Raw genomic sequence first — 25364 nt, forward strand, 5'->3', positions numbered from 1 at the left:
ACAGGTTTCGCTGTCGCAGGGATTGCAAACATTTTTCGAACAAAGAAACCAACATTTCGCACATTTTATGATGATATAAAAATTATTTATTAAAAGTCTTTATAGCTACCACCTTTTCAATGCTAGCGGTTTATATTTAACTTAAGGCATTTTTTTTTTTGTATGCAATTGATTTAACAAAGGAGCATGTAGTTCAACTGATGGTAAGTCGTCGCTGCCGCCCATAGAACTAGTGCAATCAATCCCAAATAGGATAGGTATCCCATCTGAGCTCGGACGTATAAGATGCTACTTATCTCAAATCCTTATATCAAAAACATAGCAATTTTCAACCCATTACCACCAGAGCTAACCTAAGTCATGAAAATTGAGGAAGCCTAATAGTAGATTTGACATATAATCATAAGTTTGCTACTGTTATTAGGTAGAAATAGGTGTGGCGGTGGTGCCGCCGGAGTCGAACCACAAAGGGTTCTACCACCTTCATTAGGTAGAAATAGGTGTGGCGGTGGTGTATTCGGAGCTAACGATCTTTACTATCTTTAAATATACCTTGGAATGTCTTTAAGAATTCCGTTTAACAGCTCACTCTTTCGGGTCACGGCTCACGGCGGTATCTCGCGAAAAATTCGCCGCTATTCGTCTTATTCAATTCTTGGACTATCTCTCTGGGGCATCTTACGCCCACTGTAATATTTTTTCGCTGGTCGTATCTATCTGTTTGAAGTTATGTAATGTGTCTTAGAGTATATTTTAGGGGGAGATTTAGATATAAATTGTGTAGTTTTTGTAAACTTGTAAACTGTAGGCAATGAATAAGACATGATTGAAATAAGTTTTTATATTATTTTAGTTTATCCATAAAAGAGTATGCTTAAGGGAATGATTTAAAGATAAACTGTGTGTTGTGAAACGATAGGCTCAAAATAAGACATTTTTGAAATACGTTTATACATACTTTTGGTTTACCTATAAAATATTGTGAGTTGGACGACTGTATGTGTCAATTCTCATTAATAAATGAGTACGCGTTTCCGTTACAATAGAATACAATTGACTGCGCCCAAGGTCTATGGCGATATGGTGTGGTTTTGTCATTAGGCTCTCAGTATTTCACCAGCTAAATTTACTTGGTTATATGACAATATTTGTACTTTAATATGCGGTATAAGGGTAAATTTTAAATAAATATGAACTGTCAATAATGAAAAGTAATTGTCACAACGTATTTGATAAAAAAAAAATACATACTCGACACTTTAAATTTTTTGTCCTCTTCGAACTTCACCTCTTTTAAACGTGAATTGATTATTTATTCACGAAGGGTTCTTTCAAAACCACGCAGGTACTTTTCTTACCCTCTATACATTACTTATTCATTAATTCATGCGTTCATTTATTAACAGACTCTAAATAAAGAGTTTCAGTTATGCATTTATGTTTGTATGTCCGTGATTTTCTCAAAAACGACTGATTCTATTTGGTTAAGATTATCGTTATCTGTAACCATATTTTACAAGGAAGGTTTTAGTATAATTATAAAACAAAAGGAATATTTTGTCACTTTTCGTGGAAAACTAGAACATCGCGATTTCTTCTAACCTTTAATAAGTAGCGTTTCTGAACCAATTTCAATTTCGTTTTCTTTCGTTGTAAACTTAGATGAGCAAAATACAATTTACTATGAGTAAAATACGATGAATAAAATACGATTTAATCAAAGGTTTAAAAGGATATATATTTAATACGTATTCTCGCATTACCAAATCGTTTCACCACAGGGCTCGTCAGCAGCGGAGCTGTTGAGCTCACAAGAGCGGGGTGCTCTGGTGAAGCACGTGTTGGAATCAGCGCGTGCGGAACCCGGCGATGAGCACGCTCTCGAACCGGCGCTTACTTTACGCCCTGGACAAAGTATAGGTACGTTATATAATATTACTTTAGAGGTGCAACATTGAGTCTTTTAGCGAGGAGTAGCAGACAAGCATGTAGTCCACCTGATGGTAAGTGGCTCCTGCCCATGGACATCTGTAATCAACCCCAGATAAGATTATTTTACTTGAGGTCGACCATAGATCAGCTCATGCCCCTGAGAACTAAGCTGATATGAATTAACTTACCTTAAATGTTAACTTAAATGAGTGTTCCCCATATACTTTTATTGCATCAAAGATCAGTAAAATATCTAAGTGAAGATAATAAAAAATACTTATAAACATAAGTATTTATTTATTTACCTGCCAGTCTATTTATTAGAATTGAAGTTGTTTAACGTTGATTCTATTTTTATAATGCTGTACAAAAACTTTACATTTGTTTTGATAATATCCTAACTTTGAGGTATAAAATCAAGAAACTTACTGTCCAGCAGCAATAAAAATCTCGAAAGATATTATCTGAAAATCAAATCAAATGACAATGCACATCTGAATGACTCCAGTGCCAGCATGTGTAAGCAGAGGCGTGGTGGCGAGCATGTTCCCGCTTCACGACAGAGCTACCCTCGAGAACTTGAGGAAGAAATGGGTCAAGACTCTCTTCACTCCACAGCCTTTAGGTAAGTAACTGCTTGGTCAACTGGTGTTTACCATTAACCTATTTCTCACTCCCTATTGGGCATACATTTCATGTCACAATAAAAATCACAAAACACACGAAGAACTTACTGTGTAGGTGATTTGTCCAGGCCATGTTTTCCTTCTCCATAAAACTAGCAATCGTATTTCAAAGATCATTCCTGGGATTTAATACCAGCCATATTAGCGCTTGGTTTCAATATGCAATCAATCCAATGCCATCATTTTTGAAATAAGAAAAAAAAATAACAAATTATTTATATGTAAAACAAAACAAATGTTTACTCGGGCAAACATTGACATTTGACATTTTCTGCATAATTGTCTTTGGCAGTAAAAATGGTTAAATTGTGTATTAATAACGGACAATTATTAACCGTTTTTTAACCTATGCTACAACAGGTTATAGTTATTCTGTAATATATTATTTCCAAATTGCAGATGAAATAGCAGAATACTTCGGTGTTAAGATCGCAATGTATTTCGCTTGGCTCGGACACTACACACAGTCGTTGACAGTTCCAGCTGCCGTTGGCTTTATATTTTGGGTATGTTTTTGTTGCCAACCAATTCTGGAAAATACCTTTGAAATTATACATTACGTTATTTGCGTAATTTTATAGTCTCTATGTTATTATCTAAAGTAATAGTAAAGTTTACGAAAATATAAAAAAACAAACTTTAATGAATACATAAAAATATTTAAGATTGGGGTCTGTCAGTAATAAGACATAAACATTTGATTTAGTTCACTAAGTCTCTAAAAATCTATTTTCACCAATATACAGGGTGAATTTTTAAAACGGGCCTTCAGGTCCAAATCGGAAACTATAAGGATTAGCGAAAAATGCTGAAAGGAGTTACGAAGCCGATTATGATAAAAACTAAAACTGCATCATTACTTTTTTTAAATAACTTTTTTCCTAACCGGGAATCGAACGAGTTCATTTTGAAAAAAAATGCACCCTCTATATTATTCCACTATCTGATAGTGTTGCTTATAAGGAACAAAATCTGGAAAGTAATGATAAATGACAAACTAAAGGAAAAGCCTCAATTTTAAGAAGATACATATTTTTTTCATATTAATTTGGCAGTTAAGTTCCCGCCATTCATTAATTTGAACATTTCGTGTATTAACATTTTTTTTGGCTCAATGTTTCTAATCATTCGAAATGGACGTTTTGTTTCCCAATAATTTATATTTTTATGTCCGACTTAGCTAAGGTTATCTTTAGGACCAATAAGATTTACTTGGTATGGGCGGAGTTTCGTTTAATACAGATGTAAAGTTGACAATTTGCGAGAATTACTTTTTAGAGTCAAATCCGAGTGATTACTAAAAAAATAAATATAGAAAATCATATTTAACGTTGAAACGAAGTTGTAAACAACAAACAATAAGAATTAACTATTTAATCAGTTATCTATTTTCATTAAAAAATAAATCCTAAAAACGGCGGTAACTTATTTGCCAAACTATTACTTTCTCATACTAAACCGTATGTCATAGTCATAACATCGAATAATTAGTTGATTAACCAACAAAACTTCAATGGTATGACTTATGTCTGTTTCTAAAGAATTATACATAAATCATTTGTTATGTATAATCCTTAAGGATTAGTATGCCAATGTATGGAAAAATACGTATTTTATTCAAAATTTTCCTTTTCCTTTGATTTGTCACATAACATTACTTCCCAGAATTTGATCCTTATAAGCGACACTATCAGATAGTGGAATAATATAGAGGTGTCATTTTTTTCAAAATGATCTCGTTCGATTCCCGGCTAAGGAAAAAAATTTAAAAAAACTAATGATGCAGTTTTAGTTTTTATCAAAATCGGCCTCGTAACTCCTTTCAGCATTTTTCGCTAATCCTTATAGTTTCGGATTTGGCCCTGAAGGCCCGTTTTAAAAATTCACCCTGTATAAGAACATCCTTAAATAAAAAATAATACTAATATAATTTTCAGGTTTGGCTTGGCACAGCAAATGACAATTGGAAAGATATAGCCCACGTTCTGTTCTCATTGTTCAATGTGTTGTGGGCGTGCGTTTACTTGGAGACGTGGAAGAGGTATGTACTCAATATTATTGTTATTTATGTATTCTACGAATTCTCAATAAAATGTTTGTTTCAGATATTCAAATGTGTTGGCGTATCGCTGGGGAACGCTGGATCAAAGAGATGAACTGTTAGTAGAACCACGACCGTTGTTTCAGGTAATCAAATTATAATACATGATGCTATTTTTTTTAGCTTGTTTGATACGCTACTGCATGTCTAAATTTATATTGTTCAATTGTATTTTTATGGGTGATTTACTTTTGTAATTTCAATTAATCATATAAAAATACTTCATCATGTGAATCATAACATTAAAATCGACATATAGTTAATAAAATATATTTACTCGGATCAGTTTCCCGTGAAAAAACGTATAAAACTTCAATAGTGTGATTCAGGCTACACGTAGCGCCATCTGTTATCGGCCGTCGCAAAGTGATGACGTAAGCACATGTCCTCAGGGCGAGATGAGCATCAGCCCGGTGACGGGGCGCCCGGAGCCGCAGTACGCGGCGTGGCGGCGGCGCGTGTGGCGGCACTGCGTGTCGCTGCCCGTCATGCTGTGCTGCCTCGCCCTCGCCGCCGGGGCCACCTTCGCGCTGCTGCGGGCGCAGGTGCGTGTGTGCGGGGGACGGGGGTCGCGCGGCGGCACTGCGTGTCGCTGCCCGTCATGCTGTGCTGCCTCGCCCTCGCCGCCGGGGCCACCTTCGCGCTGCTGCGGGCGCAGGTGCGTGTGTGCGGGGGACGGGGGTCGCGCGGCGGCACTGCGTGTCGCTGCCCGTCATGCTGTGCTGCCTCGCCCTCGCCGCCGGGGCCACCTTCGCGCTGCTGCGGGCGCAGGTGCGTGTGTGCGGGGGACGGGGGTCGCGCGGCGGCACTGCGTGTCGCTGCCCGTCATGCTGTGCTGCCTCGCCCTCGCCGCCGGGGCCACCTTCGCGCTGCTGCGGGCGCAGGTGCGTGTGTGCGGAGGACGGGGGTCGCGCGGCGGCACTGCGTGTCGCTGCCCGTCATGCTGTGCTGCCTCGCCCTCGCCGCCGGGGCCACCTTCGCGCTGCTGCGGGCGCAGGTGCGTGTGTGCGGGGGACGGGGGTCGCGCGGCGGCACTGCGTGTCGCTGCCCGTCATGCTGTGCTGCCTCGCCCTCGCCGCCGGGGCCACCTTCGCGCTGCTGCGGGCGCAGGTGCGTGTGTGCGGAGGACGGGGGTCGCGCGGCCGCAGCGCAGGGGGACAGGGGGTCACCGTGGCCGCAGCACAGGGGGTCACCGTGGCCGCAGCGCAGGGGAACAGGGGGTCACCGTGGCCGCAGCACAGGGGGTCACCGTGGCCGCAGCGCAGGGGGACAGGGGGTCGCGCGGCCCCAGCACAGGGGAACTGGGGGTCACCTTGGCCGCAGCGCAGGGGGACAGGGGGTCGCGCGGCCCCAGCACAGGGGAACTGGGGGTCACCGTGGCTGCAGCGCAGGGGCAGAAGGGGTCGGCTGTAGCAGCAGCGCGCGGGGGATATATCCCACATGCCTTACAATGAGTGGAACGACGAGGTGGAATGAGGTAGAACAACGAAGACGGTGGTTCGACGAGGAGGATAATATATTCCGTTTCTGTTACGTAAAAATTCCGAATTTTGATGGAAAGGTGACTATACTGACTGCCTTGTTTATGAGACAACCATTTTAAAATAAGCCACACATAACGCGTAAGTTACACACGTTAGTGCGTAACAGTCTCCTCCAGTTATACATTTAACGTTAAAAACTAAAAAGTATTATTTTAATGTACAGGACTGGTGGGAATCTCATATCGTTTACTTCAGCTGGTTACCGCGTGCGTTTTTGGCCATCATAATAGCGCTAGAGGAGGAAGTCTATGCGCGGATCGCCAGGTGGCTCAACGACAAAGGTACGCTTATACAATATCTGTGTGCGTTCTGTAGTCTATGGTTTGGAGTTTGATGGTCTTTGTATAGGATAGAAATGTTGCTTACAGCGTGAGAACTGTTTGAATACAATTAACTTAAGTATAAAACAAAAAGTCCGGCTTTGTACCGCAACTTTCTATTGGTCAATAAAGAATTAATAAATAAATAAAAAATACTATAAGAACAAAAATCCTGACAGCTGTCCCACACAACAGGTTCAAAACGAGCTTCAAAACAGTGGGAGTGACCTGTTTTGAAGCTGTACCTTAATTTTAGACGAATCCATCGACACCTCATATATTAAAATCCGTCGAGCCGTTTGGGCTGTAGGCAGTGACAAAGAATGAGACGTACATACAAATGCTCGAAAATACTACCCTCCGAAGAGGGGTAAATATAAAATTAATTAATCGTTTGTTGTTCTTGAGCCAATGAAATAGTTCTGTACTGCGTATATTCTATGTATTATTTCTTTGTGCTCACACTGTAAGTAACATAGGTAATTTTATCAGCACCATAACAATAAATAATAATTCGTTAGATATACACAGAAACGAAAATATTTCTATTAAATACTTATATAGTATTTACCTATTTGTACAGACATTTTATTCTGATATTCTACCAAAATCTCTTTATTTTGCGTTCAAAAAGTATTTTAAAATACTTTAATATGATATTAATAAATGAATGTAAAAAATTAGCTGCATATTTCGTATGGTATAGGAGTGTTTGCTTGAAAACTAATTGAAAATATCAATTAATGATTTGGTGTGTTAATTTTTGTGTGAGATTTTTTAAATAGCAACATTTTCAAGTATTTATTATAACACTATTAGAATATTTGAGTTTTTGCATGTTTGATCTTCATTATCTTATGGAATTCTTCTAGAATTATATGAACAATTTGGAGCACCCTTTGATCTATTAGAAAGTAACTTAAAATTGATAAAACGTAATTAAAAAGTAAACAGTAATTATGACCAGTATAAATAAATAGTGTTAGAATCTTAAGAAATATTTGTAGCGTATAAATAATACTGTATAGTAGCGATATATACTATAGCGCATATTATTTTTTCTCTTTATTGCTTACGAAATGGAACCGGACGTGATAAAACAACAAATGGCATTAATAAAATGGCAACACTGATTCCCTATTATGGCAACATCCGATATTTTAAATTTCAACAGAGAACTATCGACTCGAGACAAAGTATGAGAACCACCTGATTGTGAAAATAGCATTGGTTTGTATTTGATAAGCTTTGAGAATTAACGCCACGAACAAGCTAAACTTTACATCATGCTTTGCCTGCGTAGACTAAATGGAAACGGTTAATCGAGTTTTAACTAGGAATAATAAACGCACGGTGTTTTCGGCGCATACGCACGCATTTTTTTTTAATTTAGTTGGCATGTTGATGTGACTTAACGATTAAGGCTGTGTAAACAGCGAGGCGTGTTTTAGGCTTAATTAATAATGGCCTAATTTGTTATGTAGTTTTAAACCACGCTTGTATACGAAGTAAATATGAAGGTTTGTATGTAAATATTAAAAATAATAATTCATAAAAGAATAATATTTTTTATCCATCAACTTTCACTAAACACACATACATATAATACTAGAATACTAGAATGACTAAAATATAGGACATTCGTCACACATTTGTCCACGAATATACATATTGTAATACTACAATATTACATATTATTATATTTATATAAGCGTGGTTCAACTAACCTATAATTATTGCAAGCAGTAGATCTTCATACACCATTATCACAACATAGTAGATACACTGATATAATCTTATTTAGGGCTCCTTTCCTGTCACGCGAGTGTTCGCCCGCGTGCCTGTCCCATCTGCACGCGGTAATTCACTGCACTTTGCAAACTGTGTATCGCGTAACAGGAAAAGTATCTTTGAAACGATTGTATGCAAATGGTCCGCGTACAAAAGCTTGCGTGACAGGAAAAAGTCTATTAACATTGATGAATGTCATAATTAAGTGGGAATGATGATTCCCACTGTATTATGACTATTAGTTAAATATGGATTTACATCTATAAATCTAAACATTACATTTAAAATAATAATAATAACACCCACATTAAAATATGCTTCAAACTCCACATACAACTTCATGCATATATTTCGTATGTAAGTATTATTTATCTGTTTTTTATTTATTTCTTAAAAGGTATCTTATATATCTTGTACAGTCAGACAAACTATAAAGTCAAAAATAAAATTGCCATCTGTTTTCATGTCACGATACAAATCCTCACCTCAAACACAGAATTCATCATTCAAATTATATACGAGTAGTTATTGTTGTAGTACTTTCAATGTAGTAATTTTAAACATAACTTCACACTAAAGCCTTGTATTCAATTTTCCAGTGACTTTAGGCCGTTGTCAGAGTCACGATTTACTAACGTTTTTTTAGTTGCGCGTTTAAACTTAAAAATGCATGGAAATGTGTAACGTTGTAAGCTGAGCAACTGTGTGGCATTGTTGCTTAGACCTCTTGCGTATACGTGACGGTTCCGCTGCGTAACGCCTACGATACGTTGGTGAATCGTCACTGTGATAACGCGCTTATGTGAAAATTTAGTATTGTTTGAAGAATGTATATTTAGTGTATCGTGTAAGTACTATTTGTAATTTCTATTGCAGTTTCAATTCGTGAACTCATTCATGAGTTTGTTCTACATTGCGTTCTATCTGCAAGACATGGAAAAGTTGAAAGAGGTATGTTTTGTTCAAGTTACATATTTATAATTTACCTCGTCTAATGAAACGATGTAACTAAATTGTATATTACTTCTATTATTTTGTTTTTGACGCAGACATGATTTTTGGTGCAACTAACTGCTAAAAAATATATTTAGTGTATATTGCATATTTAAATTCACTATAATATATTCTCAACTTCCTCATCCTGAGAGGAGACCTATGCCTAGCAGTACACAATAGATTAATAATGAGACTTGATCATGGATTTCATTTTAGCAACTGGCCGTCCTGCTTATCACAAGACAAATTATCGGTAATCTGAAGGAGTCTGCCTTGCCTTACTTGATTGAAAATCTGCGATTGGCGAAGATATGTGTTGACGTGTTCGGTGCTCTGAGTCCCAGCAAGAGTGAGTAACGTAGCACTTAGATTATTTTCGAAAAGAATATAAAACCAATTCTCTTTTAGGATTGAAGTGCCAGACAAGCGTGCAGTTCTGATAGTAAATGGCCAGTGTCGAAAACATCTGTGATCAACTCCATAGAACAGATTCTACCTGAAGCCGACCACAGATGCGTTGGTACTAAGTACTAAGATGTTCGCCTCATATATGTCAGCCGGCATCCACACACTGCCACCGCAGGATACCTAGAAATAGGTCCGTTGGAGGTACCTGCCCGGTTCTACCGTCTATAAGTACATTTGGAATACATTGTATTACCCTTTCTGTGATATTTACAACGGTAATAACTTTACATTTAGTTTACGATACAGTGCACTTGTCTTTTGATAACACTAAAACTAACAAATAAAGATTGTTCAGGTTTTATGTTGAACAAATTAATTTGTGCTTGGTTCGCGCCACACTGCTAATTCGTTTCTCAAACGGTAAATGATCTATCAAAACTGTTACAGCACTTTATCGAGAACACACTATTGTCTTTTTTATGATAAATTAAGTACGGAGCGCGCGCGCGTCAACACTGGCGCCGGCGCCCGCTCCCCTCCCCTCCCCGCATCCCCGCCCGCGTCGCCCCTCCTACTCGCGGACGGTTATACTCCCGCCAACAAAGATATAAAAATCCAGCTACCCAAAAGCAACCGTAACGTCCTATAATCACCCTTAAAACACGTTTTTATTAATATTTTACTGATATATTTATAAATTACAGTACCAACATCAGCTCAGTTAACCGAGCTGTTTGATAAGAAGACGTCATCATCTGGTGAACCGCCAGAGATGCTAATCAACGGCAGCGCGGAGAAGGAGGAGCGGCGGGACTCTGAAACTGTGTTGGGGCAGAAAGTTATACACCAGGCTGAGCTCGAGTCGCAATTGTTTAAGGTATGAATTTCGGTGTTATTCTACGCCGTTATAGCAAGTTTTAGTCATATTCACGGTTATATTCATGTATAGATCATATAATTGTCGGTTATAGATAATTTATGACACTTTTAAATATTTTTTCTATTTTTTATAACGTTGGATTATTCAGTCTTATTTTGAGTTACTATATGACATCTAATTTTAAAATATATAATTTAATGAAGAAATTCCTTCTGAGAGTTTTAACATAAATATATGAAAAAGATCAGGGCTCGAATATTGGACTTTCCAACCGTGCCGACTGCGATCGACCGGTCGGCTGAATTTCACTGCAACTATATATGTAAAGGATATCACTATCTGTGCTAGTGACATTCCATTTCTATTATTTATGCAGTGATCATATAATCTACGGAACTATTAGCTGTGAGTGTGACGTAAGTGACACCGGCGATCAATTTTAGAAGATAAAAGAAATACGTGGAAAATATTCTCCTGCTTAATGTAAAAAGAAGTATAATATTATTTAAACTAGAAGTAAAGGCTTTAAATGTTGTTTTTGTTATTTCAGGTAAGCTATTCTGTTTAAAATATGTTAATTGTAGTAAACTTGTGTACAAAAGTGATGAATAAAAGATTTTGTTATTTCAGAAAACGCAATTACGTCTTTATTTCACCTGAGTATATACCATTATATATATATTGTTTGTTTAAAATGTTCCTTATATTTGAAAGCAGCGGTTAACAGCGGGGGCGGCTTACCGCGGGGCTAACTGCTATTCCAGTTTAATACGTAACCTTTTGTGATTACACACACTTAACAACCACAAAATTAGAATAGTATAAGACCAAAATCGTCGCACTATCAAGACGATTGCTTGATGCTTGTCGAGCACCCGCTCGACAAGCATCAAGTCCGCAGAGGCGACTGGGTAATCGCCTCTGCGAACCGCCTCTGGTTAACCGCTAGAAGGGGTTAGGCGGTTCCTTCATTTTTAACCGACTTCAAAAATCTTCAGGAATATGTACTAAACCAACATTTATTTCAATTGTTTTACTTCTATGTCACATAGAAGTCAGTTCAGTCAGTTAGTTTTTTATTTTATACTTATTACATTAAAAGTAACACTTACCTCTCTCCCTGTCCAGTACGAGGGCACGTTCGCGGAGTACCTGGAGATGCTGACGCAGCTGGGCCACGTGGTGCTGTTCTCGTGCGCGTTCCCGCTGGCGGCGCTGTGCGCGCTGCTCAACAACGCGTGCGAGGTGCGCGCCGACGCCTTCAAGCTGTGCCACGTGGCGCAGCGGCCCTTCGGGGAGAGGGTCTCCAGCGTGGGCAGCTGGCAGGTGGGTGCTGGGGGGCCCTGACGCGCTGCTCAACAACGCGTGCGAGGTGCGCGCCGACGCCTTCAAGCTGTGCCACGTGGCGCAGCGGCCCTTCGGGGAGAGGGTCTCCAGCGTGGGCAGCTGGCAGGTGGGTGCTGGGGGGCCCTGACGCGCTGCTCAACAACGCGTGCGAGGTGCGCGCCGACGCCTTCAAGCTGTGCCACGTGGCGCAGCGGCCCTTCGGGGAGAGGGTCTCCAGCGTGGGCAGCTGGCAGGTGGGTGCTGGGGGGCCCTGACGCGCTGCTCAACAACGCGTGCGAGGTGCGCGCCGACGCCTTCAAGCTGTGCCACGTGGCGCAGCGGCCCTTCGGGGAGAGGGTCTCCAGCGTGGGCAGCTGGCAGGTGGGTGCTGGGGGGCCCTGACGCGCTGCTCAACAACGCGTGCGAGGTGCGCGCCGACGCCTTCAAGCTGTGCCACGTGGCGCAGCGGCCCTTCGGGGAGAGGGTCTCCAGCGTGGGCAGCTGGCAGGTGGGTGCTGGGGGGCCCTGACGCGCTGCTCAACAACGCGTGCGAGGTGCGCGCCGACGCCTTCAAGCTGTGCCACGTGGCGCAGCGGCCCTTCGGGGAGAGGGTCTCCAGCGTGGGCAGCTGGCAGGTGGGTGCTGGGGGGCCCTGACGCGCTGCTCAACAACGCGTGCGAGGTGCGCGCCGACGCCTTCAAGCTGTGCCACGTGGCGCAGCGGCCCTTCGGGGAGAGGGTCTCCAGCGTGGGCAGCTGGCAGGTGGGTGCTGGGGGGCCCTGACGCGCTGCTCAACAACGCGTGCGAGGTGCGCGCCGACGCCTTCAAGCTGTGCCACGTGGCGCAGCGGCCCTTCGGGGAGAGGGTCTCCAGCGTGGGCAGCTGGCAGGTGGGTGCTGGGGGGCCCTGACGCGCTGCTCAACAACGCGTGCGAGGTGCGCGCCGACGCCTTCAAGCTGTGCCACGTGGCGCAGCGGCCCTTCGGGGAGAGGGTCTCCAGCGTGGGCAGCTGGCAGGTGGGTGCTGGGGGGCCCTGACGCGCTGCTCAACAACGCGTGCGAGGTGCGTGCCGACGCCTTCAAGCTGTGCCACGTGGCGCAGCGGCCCTTCGGGGAGAGGGTCTCCAGCGTGGGCAGCTGGCAGGTGGGTGCTGGGGGGCCCTGACGCGCTGCTCAACAACGCGTGCGAGGTGCGCGCCGACGCCTTCAAGCTGTGCCACGTGGCGCAGCGGCCCTTCGGGGAGAGGGTCTCCAGCGTGGGCAGCTGGCAGGTGGGTGCTGGGGGGCCCTGACGCGCTGCTCAACAACGCGTGCGAGGTGCGCGCCGACGCCTTCAAGCTGTGCCACGTGGCGCAGCGGCCCTTCGGGGAGAGGGTCTCCAGCGTGGGCAGCTGGCAGGTGGGTGCTGGGGGGCCCTGACGCGCTGCTCAACAACGCGTGCGAGGTGCGCGCCGACGCCTTCAAGCTGTGCCACGTGGCGCAGCGGCCCTTCGGGGAGAGGGTCTCCAGCGTGGGCAGCTGGCAGGTGGGTGCTGGGGGGCCCTGACGCGCTGCTCAACAACGCGTGCGAGGTGCGCGCCGACGCCTTCAAGCTGTGCCACGTGGCGCAGCGGCCCTTCGGGGAGAGGGTCTCCAGCGTGGGCAGCTGGCAGGTGGGTGCTGGGGGGCCCTGACGCGCTGCTCAACAACGCGTGCGAGGTGCGCGCCGACGCCTTCAAGCTGTGCCACGTGGCGCAGCGGCCCTTCGGGGAGAGGGTCTCCAGCGTGGGCAGCTGGCAGGTGGGTGCTGGGGGGCCCTGACGCGCTGCTCAACAACGCGTGCGAGGTGCGCGCCGACGCCTTCAAGCTGTGCCACGTGGCGCAGCGGCCCTTCGGGGAGAGGGTCTCCAGCGTGGGCAGCTGGCAGGTGGGTGCTGGGGGGCCCTGACGCGCTGCTCAACAACGCGTGCGAGGTGCGCGCCGACGCCTTCAAGCTGTGCCACGTGGCGCAGCGGCCCTTCGGGGAGAGGGTCTCCAGCGTGGGCAGCTGGCAGGTGGGTGCTGGGGGGCCCTGACGCGCTGCTCAACAACGCGTGCGAGGTGCGCGCCGACGCCTTCAAGCTGTGCCACGTGGCGCAGCGGCCCTTCGGGGAGAGGGTCTCCAGCGTGGGCAGCTGGCAGGTGGGTGCTGGGGGGCCCTGACGCGCTGCTCAACAACGCGTGCGAGGTGCGCGCCGACGCCTTCAAGCTGTGCCACGTGGCGCAGCGGCCCTTCGGGGAGAGGGTCTCCAGCGTGGGCAGCTGGCAGGTGGGTGCTGGGGGGCCCTGACGCGCTGCTCAACAACGCGTGCGAGGTGCGCGCCGACGCCTTCAAGCTGTGCCACGTGGCGCAGCGGCCCTTCGGGGAGAGGGTCTCCAGCGTGGGCAGCTGGCAGGTGGGTGCTGGGGGGCCCTGACGCGCTGCTCAACAACGCGTGCGAGGTGCGCGCCGACGCCTTCAAGCTGTGCCACGTGGCGCAGCGGCCCTTCGGGGAGAGGGTCTCCAGCGTGGGCAGCTGGCAGGTGGGTGCTGGGGGGCCCTGACGCGCTGCTCAACAACGCGTGCGAGGTGCGCGCCGACGCCTTCAAGCTGTGCCACGTGGCGCAGCGGCCCTTCGGGGAGAGGGTCTCCAGCGTGGGCAGCTGGCAGGTGGGTGCTGGGGGGCCCTGACGCGGCTGAGGCACGTCATCGTCTTTATCAACAACCCATTAGTGTCGCACTGCTGGGCACGTGTCTTCTTTGAGAATGAGAAGGATTAGGCCATGACGAGCTGGTCAAGAGCCACTTCACGCGCTGGGTTTGTATAGCCGCAAAACAAGTTCGAAGGAGGAAGTACCACCTTCAAAGCTATTTTCAAACTAAAGCATCTCTGCGTTTCCATGACGCTACCATACTATCCGTTGAGGATGCGGGGCGACGACCCTTTCCACTAATAAATTGACGCGAACCTTCCTCGACTACTATCCTCGTGAACTGCTTCGCCGTCGAGCAAATGGTCGCCGATGCTGGCGCACCTATCGCCACACCACACCCCGTCGTGCCGCGATTACATGAGTATGAGGCGTAAACACCGTCGAAGATGAATCCATTCATGGGCTGACTTAAATATGAAGCGATCGTCTTAGTCATTTTATTCTATGGAATAGTTCGTTTATAATTTGAAAATTAAGTTGTTGAATGTTCAACTAATATTTTCACTATTTTTGAGCTTGACATCCGAAGTGAGACATTTCAATCAATATAAATTTCTTTTAGTTTATTTCACTCGTATCTCTAATTTCAATAAACAACATTAGTTAAAAATATTATTGTGTAATTTATTTGGTCAAGTATTTTATTTACTTTTTCTAATTTTTTAGCACGCAATGGAAGCAATGGTAGCCGTGGCGGTGCTAGTAAACTGCGCTCTCATTGGGCTCTCTGGCCCCGTGCATAGATTGCTCCCCGATGCCACTCCAGCTCAAAGGATCCTTGTCATTGTAGCTTTGGAGGTAAGTTCTATTTTGTGTTCTATTTTTTATTGATTTTCATGTCAATAAATCTCATAAAAAATTCACGAATATTCCGTTCATCTAATTCTTCTTGTTCTTTATTGAAATGCAAAAGCATTAATTTAACTGCAGCATTTAAACCTTTATAATATTGTAAAAAAAGCTATTGTACGATAAAATTAGAGATTTTCGTAGTTCTACCAAGTGCATAGGTGCCGCATATGTAGTCAGCGGTATATTTAGTACTGGCCAATAGTAATTAATAACCTACTACTACTTCCAGACGATCACTCACCTTTTATTAAACTAAGGTTCGAAATATATAAATCACATGTTAAAATATCACAATTGAATATACCATCGTTTGTTTCAGCACGTGGTCCTGATAATAGTGTTGGCGCTACGCATCGGAATCCCGGAGATCCCGGCGTGGCTCGCCACCGAGATGGCCAAGGTGGAGTTCCAACGACGCGAGGCTATTAAGAACGCGCACGCTCCTTTATTGGTCAGTTATTATGCATTTATTTTTGCTGTAATTAATTGGTTGAGGTTAGAAAAAAATAAAGTTGTCTCTGTTGAAGCATATTCTACCACGTTTGAATAATGGGAATCGGTGCATTTGCTGCGAAAGGAACTTTTTTTATATAGTCAACACGGCATTTTTTTTATTACGAAATAGACGTTTATGAATAGATCTCTACATGACTTTTTTTAAATGGATGAAGGGGTATAGAAAGTATAATATAGTATGATTATGTAGGGACGTAAGTCAATTGGGCGGAAACTATATAAATAATAATAATTTAATACTAATGAAATAACCCTGGGACTTGACGTTTCGTATTGTGCACGCAAACAGAAATCAGAATAGGAATCTAAAATTATATTTCGAACTGTTCGACCGGGAATCGAACCCACTAACATCCAACGTGCTACAGTCGGACTGCACGAGCGCGGACGACGTGCGCAGCTCGAGCAGCCGCAACACGCCGACGTCGCCCGCCGCGCCGCCCGACCGCCGCCGCATCAACATCGGCAAGATCCCCGAGATACCGCCCTTCAGGTAACCACACCCCCTGCAGTCGCAGGTGGTAGAACCCTTTGTGGTTCGACTCCGGCGACACCACCGCCACACCTATTTCTACCTAATAACAGCAGTGTTAAGGCGCTGCTGTGTTCCGGTTTGAAGGTAAGGGAGACAAACTTTTCCGAGGCGTTCCAGCTTAGTCCTCAGGGGTAGCGGAGCATCTATGACCGGCCTCAGGTAGGTATATCTAATCCTATCTGGGGTTGATTACAGATGTCGATGGGCGGCAGTAGCCACCTACCATCAGGGGGACTGCATGCTCGTCTGCTACTCCTATATTGTAAAAAAAAGGCGGACTGCACGAGCGCGGACCACGTGCGCAGCTCGAGCAGCCGCAACACTATTTTTTTCCGATACGGTCCGATACGATTCACGGGGGCGCTGTATGAGCCAATACGCGAACGAACGTACTGAACGCGAACAAGCTGAACGTTATCGAGTAAAGGTAAAAAGTAAAAAACTCATATGAAGGGTATAGATCCGCCTGCGGACACCAATCCGCGTGATAGGAAAAGGCCCTTAATGTTGGTAATGCATTTTATAGGCTAATATTACATGAGTTAACTAGATGTTTAAGCGATATAATAATGTTATAATAATATTTTATTATATTATACACTTCATACAGCACTTATCCACATCGTCACATCGAAATACATTGTTCCGTAAAGATCGTCGATGATATCAGTCATGTATACAATAAGAAAACACTAAACAAATGTTTGTTGATGTTGAAACTTGATGTTAAGTAGTCATAGACATGACCAGCCCCTAATTAAACATTGTGTTTACTTCAGGAGAATCATAGGATGTGGTTGCTAAGCACTAAGTTGGGACGCCTCATTGAAGGTGGTAGAACCCTTTGTGGTTCGACTCCGGCAGCAGTAACGGCAGTGTTAGGCGCTGCTGTGTTCCGGTTTGAAGGGTGTGGTAAGGGAGACAGACTTTTCCGAGCCGTTCCAGCTTAGTCCTCAGGGGTAACGGTGCATTTGTGCCCGATCTCAGGTAGGAATATCTAATCCTATCTGGGGTTGATTACAGATGTCCATGGGCGGCAGTAGCCACTTACCATCAGGTGGACTGTATGCTCGTCTGCTACTCCTATATTATATTTAAAAAAAATTGTGTCACTTTGTCACTTGGATCCAAATCTAAAGATCTTAGGGGTTGGGCTGTTTACAATAATTGTATTCTAATAAGCAATTACATATTATATTCAGAGTATGAAATATTTTCTAAGGATGAAAAGTAACAATATTTTTTTTTGCTAATATATCCAAATGTTCGTGTCAATTATCGAGTCATGATATCATATTATCACAACGTTAAGAAGAACAATCATTAATATGCGCAATTGATGTAGCTAACATTTTGAACGTATACTGTAGAAACAATAAATACATATTTTTATACATATACATTGTATTTTATTGCTATGCATGATGTTGAAGAAAGCAGTGCCTGACCTTTAATATTGTGTATTAAAATGAGAACGATATTCACTGAATTCGGTTTTGTATCGTTAAAGAAACTGTATAATTAACAGGCGATAAGGCAGAATTTGGTTGATTTTGGTGAACATTTGTATGCTATATTAAAGGATTGGTGTATACATAAAGTCCTAACTTTTTAATGTAAGATATAATTATACTATTTTTGCGACCACAGCTATTCTCTTATATATGACATTTGTAGCAGCAGTGTACAGTTTTTAGTATTTATACATATTGAAACATGCTTATAATCAAAATTAAAAATTTCTAATTTCCAATAATTTTCAAGGCAATAACTCTTAAATGTTGAACTTTGGTTAGCAAAAATTGGTTATTACTAAATTGCATAAATATTTCAAAATAGGACATAGTAAAGTTGGTTAAGTGTACATATGCACTAAATAAGAGTTTTCATAAATAAAAGTATTTTTTTTATTTCATACACACTGCACGGCAGTGTCTGAGCCAAGTTTTGCAAACGACACATAGTAGTTAATATTATTTTACATTAATAAATTAGGACTTAGTAAAATGCTTTGGTGAAATGTGACGATATAGTAACAGTTGATTTAGTATAGTGTTATGATATGCGTGAATAGATTATAATTTTGTTTTATTCTTTTGTTTTCAGTTAATTTACACAAGTAAATTAAGCCTGGATGGGTGTGTAGTTTCAGCGTATATTCCGTCTTTATGATATTTCCATTCAGTCAGTATTTTATTAACATTATGCTTATTATTATACCTCTAATTATCTTGTATTTTTTATTTATTTGCAATAAATATTTTACTCGATTCTTTGTAGTTTTTTCTACGCTTGCAACACTGACTTGTAACTCAAAGGCCTTATAGTAATTTGAGTAGGTAATCGACACCGCCTTTAATATAATTTTGCTGATCAATGATATGATACTTTATTCTAAACTTTATAATTCGTCATTGGATGAATATAATACGTTTTAGCAAGTATGACAATAACAATGTTGTTTTTGAATATGTATAATCACGGAAATCTTACGTCAATTTTCTTATATAAAAAATTTAATAATAATATGAATTGTTTCTTCCTAAAAAGAGTCCTGTTAATAATTTCGACCCATTATACGAATATTTTCGATAGCTAATACATGTATGAAGATTAAATGAAAAAAATTATTTTATTACAATTTAAGCACATTGTAAAAAGAAGGCCAAGTTCACTATCAACGTAGTCCAGAAGTAGATAAGGTAATTTCTTTTATATACTTTTTATTTCTATTTACTATTTGCTATCTTATTGTATTTATACAATTTATATTTTTATCATTACCTGTTTCACTTTCTTCATATGGAATCATTCACTGCACATTCCTTATTCTACAACTGTGTTTAGATTAAGTGAATAATTATTGACAATTGGAGAATAGTCATACAATAAGTACCTAAACTAATAAATTCCTAGTATTTATACTCTCTATACGTAAAATTATACAAAGAAATAATTGATGAATTGTTCTTCATATTAAGAGTTAACATATTTATTCCTATAAGAATCATAAGTATCATAAGTTTTTCTTTTAATTTTACTCCTTTAGTGGGTAATAAATTTATTTTTATCATTTCAAAATTCGTATTATTTTCATCAAAATATATCCCAGATTGTCAATAATATCACTTAAAACAGCTTACTATCTTCCAAGACCTTTATAATACCCTTTTTTCGAATGGAACTAGCCCTTAAGGAACTGTACCACACATTTCAGGCCCAAAGCGGCGTCGATAACGGAACCTACAGTGACCACGGGCTCCCTTCAAATACTACCTGATGTAAGCCCTACGAAACCTATTCGACGTAAGGTATGGATCATTGTATTGTCATTATTTTAAAATAGTTCACAGGGTATTTTCAGATAAGATGTTAATACTCTTAATACGGAAAGAAATGTAACAGGGAAGTAGAATTTTGAAAAATTGAGTTATGTTATTCTGTGTTATTTATCTAGATCGAGCCCGTAACTCATATAAACATTTATCGCTATCTCTTATACTTTCACATTTGACCATCCACACAAACTTGATAAATTCACCAATATGTTATCTAAAACTTATATTGTTGTATACATTAAATCTGTGACAATAGATATCATACGTCAATATTTATATTTATATATAAATATTTTAATGCTTATTTTATATTCCAGGAAGGAACCCCGGGAGCGCCGCTATCCTTGCTAGGGGTGAGGGGGTTGAGAGACGAGCCCCTGCACAGATCCGCGCACTGCATCCCCCACCCCACGCAACACAGGCCTCTCGTCAACCCTACCTTGCAGGTCAGTTGAGATATTTGTAACACATCCCCTACTCCGTTCGTCAACGGAAGCAATCAAAACTACGCCCTCCGGTATACTAACGTTAACATTATAATAACAATCTATTAAAATTTGAAAATAAAATGGTGGTTGCTGAGCCCTGATTGACCTTTTAAATTGATCGCTTTCAATTTAATTGCGAAGGCACTTAAAATAAATAAAATTAAAAATATATTTATTTAAGCATTTTGTCTTCTGCACCTTTTCTCTTTCACTCAACCAATATTCTTATATTTTGTTTGGTAATTATCGACGATATTTAGTTTAATATATAAATAAAAAAATGTTCAAAATATCTATAATGATTATAGTTCAATTTCAATCACAAAGCAAAAACGAGTAATAAAAAAGAGTCGTTTGATTTTTCAGGAGCTGATTTATTTATAAAGAGTCTATTATTGTACAGGAGCTGTCAGGCAGCGTGAGCGCGGGCGGTTCGGAGCCAGATCTAGCGGCGCCCTCAGTCACACCGTCGCTCGACACCAGCGCCACTTCTAGTGAGGACGACAAGCCGCGCGATAAGAGCAGTTTGTATCATATACACAATTTGTATTTATAACACGCTGTGCTTGTGTTAGCGTGGATTTTTTTTGTGTATAGGAGTAGCAGACGAGCATGTAGTCCATCTGATGATAAGTGGTGGTGGCTCTGACGGTGGTAGCACCCTTTGTGATTCGACTCCGCCGGCACCACCACCACTCCTATTTCTACCTAATAACAACAGTGTTAAACGCTAATGCGTCTTAGTTTGGTAAGGGAGACACACTTTTCCGAGGCGTTCCAGCTTAGTCCTCAGGTGTAGCGGCGCATCTGTGGCCGATCTCAGGTAGAAATCTAATCTTATCTGGGGTGGATTAGCTGCTATAGTGGGTGAATTATTTATCTACAAAACGTCATAATTCATTTTGACGATTTCAAATGGTAATTAAATCTCTGTTTTTCTAAGACATGTTCTCCAACTGAATTATTTATATAAGATGTACAATAACAATAAGTGAAATCAATAAATATATATTTTAATGATATCCGCAGGTCGTTCCCGAGCGAAAGCGGCGTTAGTAAAGCGGGTGCGATCGGTAGCGGTGTTCTCTTTAGGGCTCCGAAGGGCAAGGGAAGCGGCTGCCCAGGCTGATAAACACTCTCCGCACACACCCGACAGGCCACACACTACACCCGTGAGTACAGACATTACACATCGTAGTTAGCTATTAAAACTTCATAAGAGATGGCGCTCTATTCAGTTATAGTGTTTCTACTCGGGCTCGGAGAGCGATAGAGGTCGCTGCAAAGACCATATTAAGACCTCCCCGTTGGGTTCTCGTTAGAAATCGGAAGGGTTAGAGAGACGGCTACTCAAGCGAATAGACAGGCCCCGCATATACCTGATAGTACCCACACTATGCCCCTGATTGTACTGTGTTATGATACTAACTCTCGCAATTCATAAGAGATGACGCTTTTTTTAATGGTATCATGCATCTAACAGATCTCACTACGCGCATAAGTGTAACGCCTGTGCTACAACTGATATTATATTCCGCTGCTAGGCAAAGCTTTATGAAACGCTATAAGATGGGTTACGTTAGAACATGAAATAAAATAAGACAGTTAGGTCAAATATGTCTAGGATTAGGAGGTTTCTCATGTCAGGTTTTACTCGGACATATTTCATTACTTGTTTGCCACTTGTGTTAAAATGTCCAGCCATCCTGAGAATCAGGTTTAGTAAATTTTGTATTAAATGCTATGGTTAAATATCATACAGGAAGCTATATGAACAGTACCATTTCATTTAGAGGATTTATATCCAATCCTACGATATATCTAATATGTACCGATATTATTTAAAACAATAACGCATTGCACACTACTGATGTCTCATAAAAGATTCACATACAGCCGTGTACACTGTACAAACCTGTATCTAAGGGTTTGTTCATAATATGTATCATTAAAATATATTTTAATTCTCCAGGGACCCCCAGCCCCAATGCTCGGTGGCGAGCTATCCCTGATCCCGATCGAGCAACTCATCCAGGTGGACGATGTGAAACCAAGGAACGCTTTCTAGGGGCCACGCTTGAACACCCCTGGCGATAACCAAGGTTAAATCTATACTATGTAGGCAGCAATACAGTCACACCTGATGTTAAAGAATCGCTATCGAATCTGATATAACGCATGATGACATTATTAAAAACTCAAAGAATAATTGATTTAAGTAAAAACAATATATTTAAAGAATTCTCAAAAATGACCCACTTTAAATGTTAACGATAAGATTTATTATATTTTCAATAACAAGTATGAAATACTGCAGTCGGTTATCTTGTCTAAAACGCTAATCGGGGCGATTGACGATATTTCTTTTGCGGGCTTAATAAATTTGTCACCATGCCCATTCTGATGTCTATTGCCTAATGCAGTGTAATCCATTATATTGGTCTCGTGGCAACACCCGAGGATTTAGGGCCGTTATTAATAATAAATCTCCATAGACAATGTATAGTCTAGATTAGACTATGAAACTGAAATGTGTGTGACAGAGGTGCCAACTTGACGGGTTCCAAATTATTTACAAGTACAATTGCAGCGATTGATTAACATCAGGAATGTATGATTATTTGCGATTTTAGGATGTTGAGTGGTCAATTGAAAAATATAGGACTTTGTTATGAGAGGTGTTTGTTTTCGATAGATTTGATTTTTTTGCTTAGTATTAGCAGGGAAATTAGTTAAATGTAGCATTAATCGGATTTGCGAATTTGACTGTTGAATTATATGCTTTCAAAATATTTCCTCAAATGAGAACTAGCATAATTGTATTTTAGTTATTAATATTTTTGAAATTTTTGATTTAAGGTACCTTAGGGTAAGTTACTTTTGATTTTAGGTTTTATTTTTTATCCTTTATAACATCATGCATTGTTAAAAGGAACATATAGTATGTAATGATTAAACATTTTTTTGTTATTAAAGAAAACAATTTTTTTTTTTTTTTCAAAAATAATTCGTATTTATCGGCTACAGTAAATACCAAATCAGGCGAACTGCTAGGCCTGTTATGTAAAATTTTAAAATAGCTTTAGTTCAATCTACCAACGAACTTTGACTACAATAACTATTATTTATTATTTTATTTTCAAGTACAAATCTGTTGACAGAAGCCTTGAATATAATGTTATGTGATATGAGTGTGGAGAGCATCGTATTGCTTTTTGAGCGTTTTTTGAACATTTTGAAAGTGTTTTTCGATGTTGTTGACGTGTTTCGTTATAATTAATTGTTGTATTAGTTATTAGTTGTATTTCATTGTTGTATTGTTATGGGCCCGGTGTAGAAAATTATCAGGAAATTGCTAGAAATTTCATGTGTGAAACCCAGTTATGGACTCTTAAGCTATCTAAAGTGTGTTAAATCTCTCCAAACTCGTCCTCGAATTCCAATGGTTCGAGATTTAAATCCCAGGCCAGGCCATAACCTGTGATTTTTTAAAGTTATATGCGTATTAGAAATTAATTATTTAAACTTAAAGGGTGAGGGGAATACCTACCTCGGAGCTCGAAACTCTTAAGGGCATGTGAATTCTACCAATTTGCATTTGGCCAGCGCGGTAGAATATGGTCTAACCTCTAACTCTAAGAGGAAACTCGTGCCCAGCAGTGGGACAGTAATGCAGTTTTTTAACATTAATTTAACAGTTCATTGATAGTTAGATGACAGGAAATTGACAGTTAATTGATACCATGGCAAATATTATGAATTTCAACTTAGAATTAATACTGTTTGGATGTGTGACGTAATAAATAATATTAATAATGTACACCGGGCCCATTCAAAAACGCTTTCCGTGTTAATAAAAAGCAATTATGGGACAATAATTTCAATGTTTCGTTACTTCTATAGTTTTTATTTTCCTTAACTACTGGATTTCAATGGAGATATAGTCCTCGTAAAACTGCTAGTCCGCTCTGAATATAGAAATGAATCGCGTCGCCATAGCAAATTGTATGACTACTCCCGCTCGCAGTAACTTCAGAGCGGACTAGCAGTTTGGCGCGGACTATATTAAACAGTAATTCCATTTTAATAGTTCCAGTGAAACATTTGTTACACAACTCTGTCTTTTCTAACACCGCTAGATTTCCAACTTCCCTGTTGTTTAGATTAGGAGATGGTTAGTTTCTTGCCATATTATAAACTAGTACTTACCCGCGGTTTTTATCTATCCTTCTGGAACGGTACATTTTTGAGTAAAAGGTACCAAATGTCAATTTCTGAACCCTTGACAACGTGTGTACAAGATGTCTTTTAACTCACTGATCTCTTAATATAAGTTTTAAGTAAGCGCTTTTTAGTTTCCATAGTAAAAATAAAAGATGTTCGTCCCTCCCTTTATGTTTTACTATTACAATTTAAGATTTTGTTTTCACGGCTGCGTCAACGCAGAGTGACGCTTCGCTTTATTTGCTTTTAAGAAAAAACAGGTGATCTAGCCATCTTTGTCTAAATGTTTACAAACTTTATTTGAAGTAAATCAGAAGCAGAGCAAAAGTAATGGCCTCATCTAGCTTTACAAAGATATCAGCGATGCTATGGTATTTTATGTATTTAAAAATATTTCAATCATAGTTACAATTTTTATGTTAAATGTCGAAATTATAACAGCAAAATATGGCAAGTAACTGCCATCAAATTACTCAATTGTTATAAATAGTTTTAACATAGTAATAGGTACGTAAAGTGAGTAATTACCGTCAGTACTTACAGACTACAATCGACTTAGGCCCGTTATCATTAATCAATCTGTCTCATATTTTGCGACAAAGATCAAAAAATGAATTGTCATTTTTCGAGTATGAAGTCGAGTATGAAGAAATTGTTAAATTTCGATTTTAGGTTCGCAAATCTTTGGATAGATTGGTTATTAATAACGGGCGGTA

At 41.1% G+C, this 25364-nt stretch overlaps 1 protein-coding gene across 1 annotated transcript in view; it reads left to right on the forward strand.

The window, feature by feature from the left end:
• wwk (anoctamin 8 white walker) overlaps positions 1 to 22593 on the forward strand; it is a 31843-nt gene extending 9250 nt beyond the window's left edge. The window contains exons 5-24 of the mRNA XM_073090217.1: positions 1782 to 1920; positions 2441 to 2557; positions 3018 to 3124; positions 4556 to 4659; positions 4724 to 4805; positions 5112 to 5264; positions 6427 to 6544; positions 7758 to 7813; positions 9251 to 9325; positions 9587 to 9719; positions 10483 to 10655; positions 11787 to 11984; positions 15362 to 15493; positions 15867 to 15998; positions 16432 to 16556; positions 19816 to 19909; positions 20254 to 20382; positions 20828 to 20948; positions 21454 to 21596; positions 22397 to 22593. Coding sequence (XP_072946318.1) covers positions 1782 to 1920; positions 2441 to 2557; positions 3018 to 3124; positions 4556 to 4659; positions 4724 to 4805; positions 5112 to 5264; positions 6427 to 6544; positions 7758 to 7813; positions 9251 to 9325; positions 9587 to 9719; positions 10483 to 10655; positions 11787 to 11984; positions 15362 to 15493; positions 15867 to 15998; positions 16432 to 16556; positions 19816 to 19909; positions 20254 to 20382; positions 20828 to 20948; positions 21454 to 21596; positions 22397 to 22492 — 2427 coding nt within the window. The 3' untranslated portion in view covers positions 22493 to 22593. The remainder of the gene's footprint in view (positions 1 to 1781; positions 1921 to 2440; positions 2558 to 3017; positions 3125 to 4555; positions 4660 to 4723; positions 4806 to 5111; positions 5265 to 6426; positions 6545 to 7757; positions 7814 to 9250; positions 9326 to 9586; positions 9720 to 10482; positions 10656 to 11786; positions 11985 to 15361; positions 15494 to 15866; positions 15999 to 16431; positions 16557 to 19815; positions 19910 to 20253; positions 20383 to 20827; positions 20949 to 21453; positions 21597 to 22396) is intronic.
• Positions 22594 to 25364: the final 2771 nt, after the last annotated feature.

This window comes from Epargyreus clarus, unplaced genomic scaffold (genome assembly GCF_041222505.1).
Source record: "Epargyreus clarus isolate Ecla_fem2 unplaced genomic scaffold, WU_Ecla_fem_2.2 ptg000032l, whole genome shotgun sequence".
In the NCBI taxonomy this organism is placed as follows: domain Eukaryota; kingdom Metazoa; phylum Arthropoda; class Insecta; order Lepidoptera; family Hesperiidae; genus Epargyreus; species Epargyreus clarus.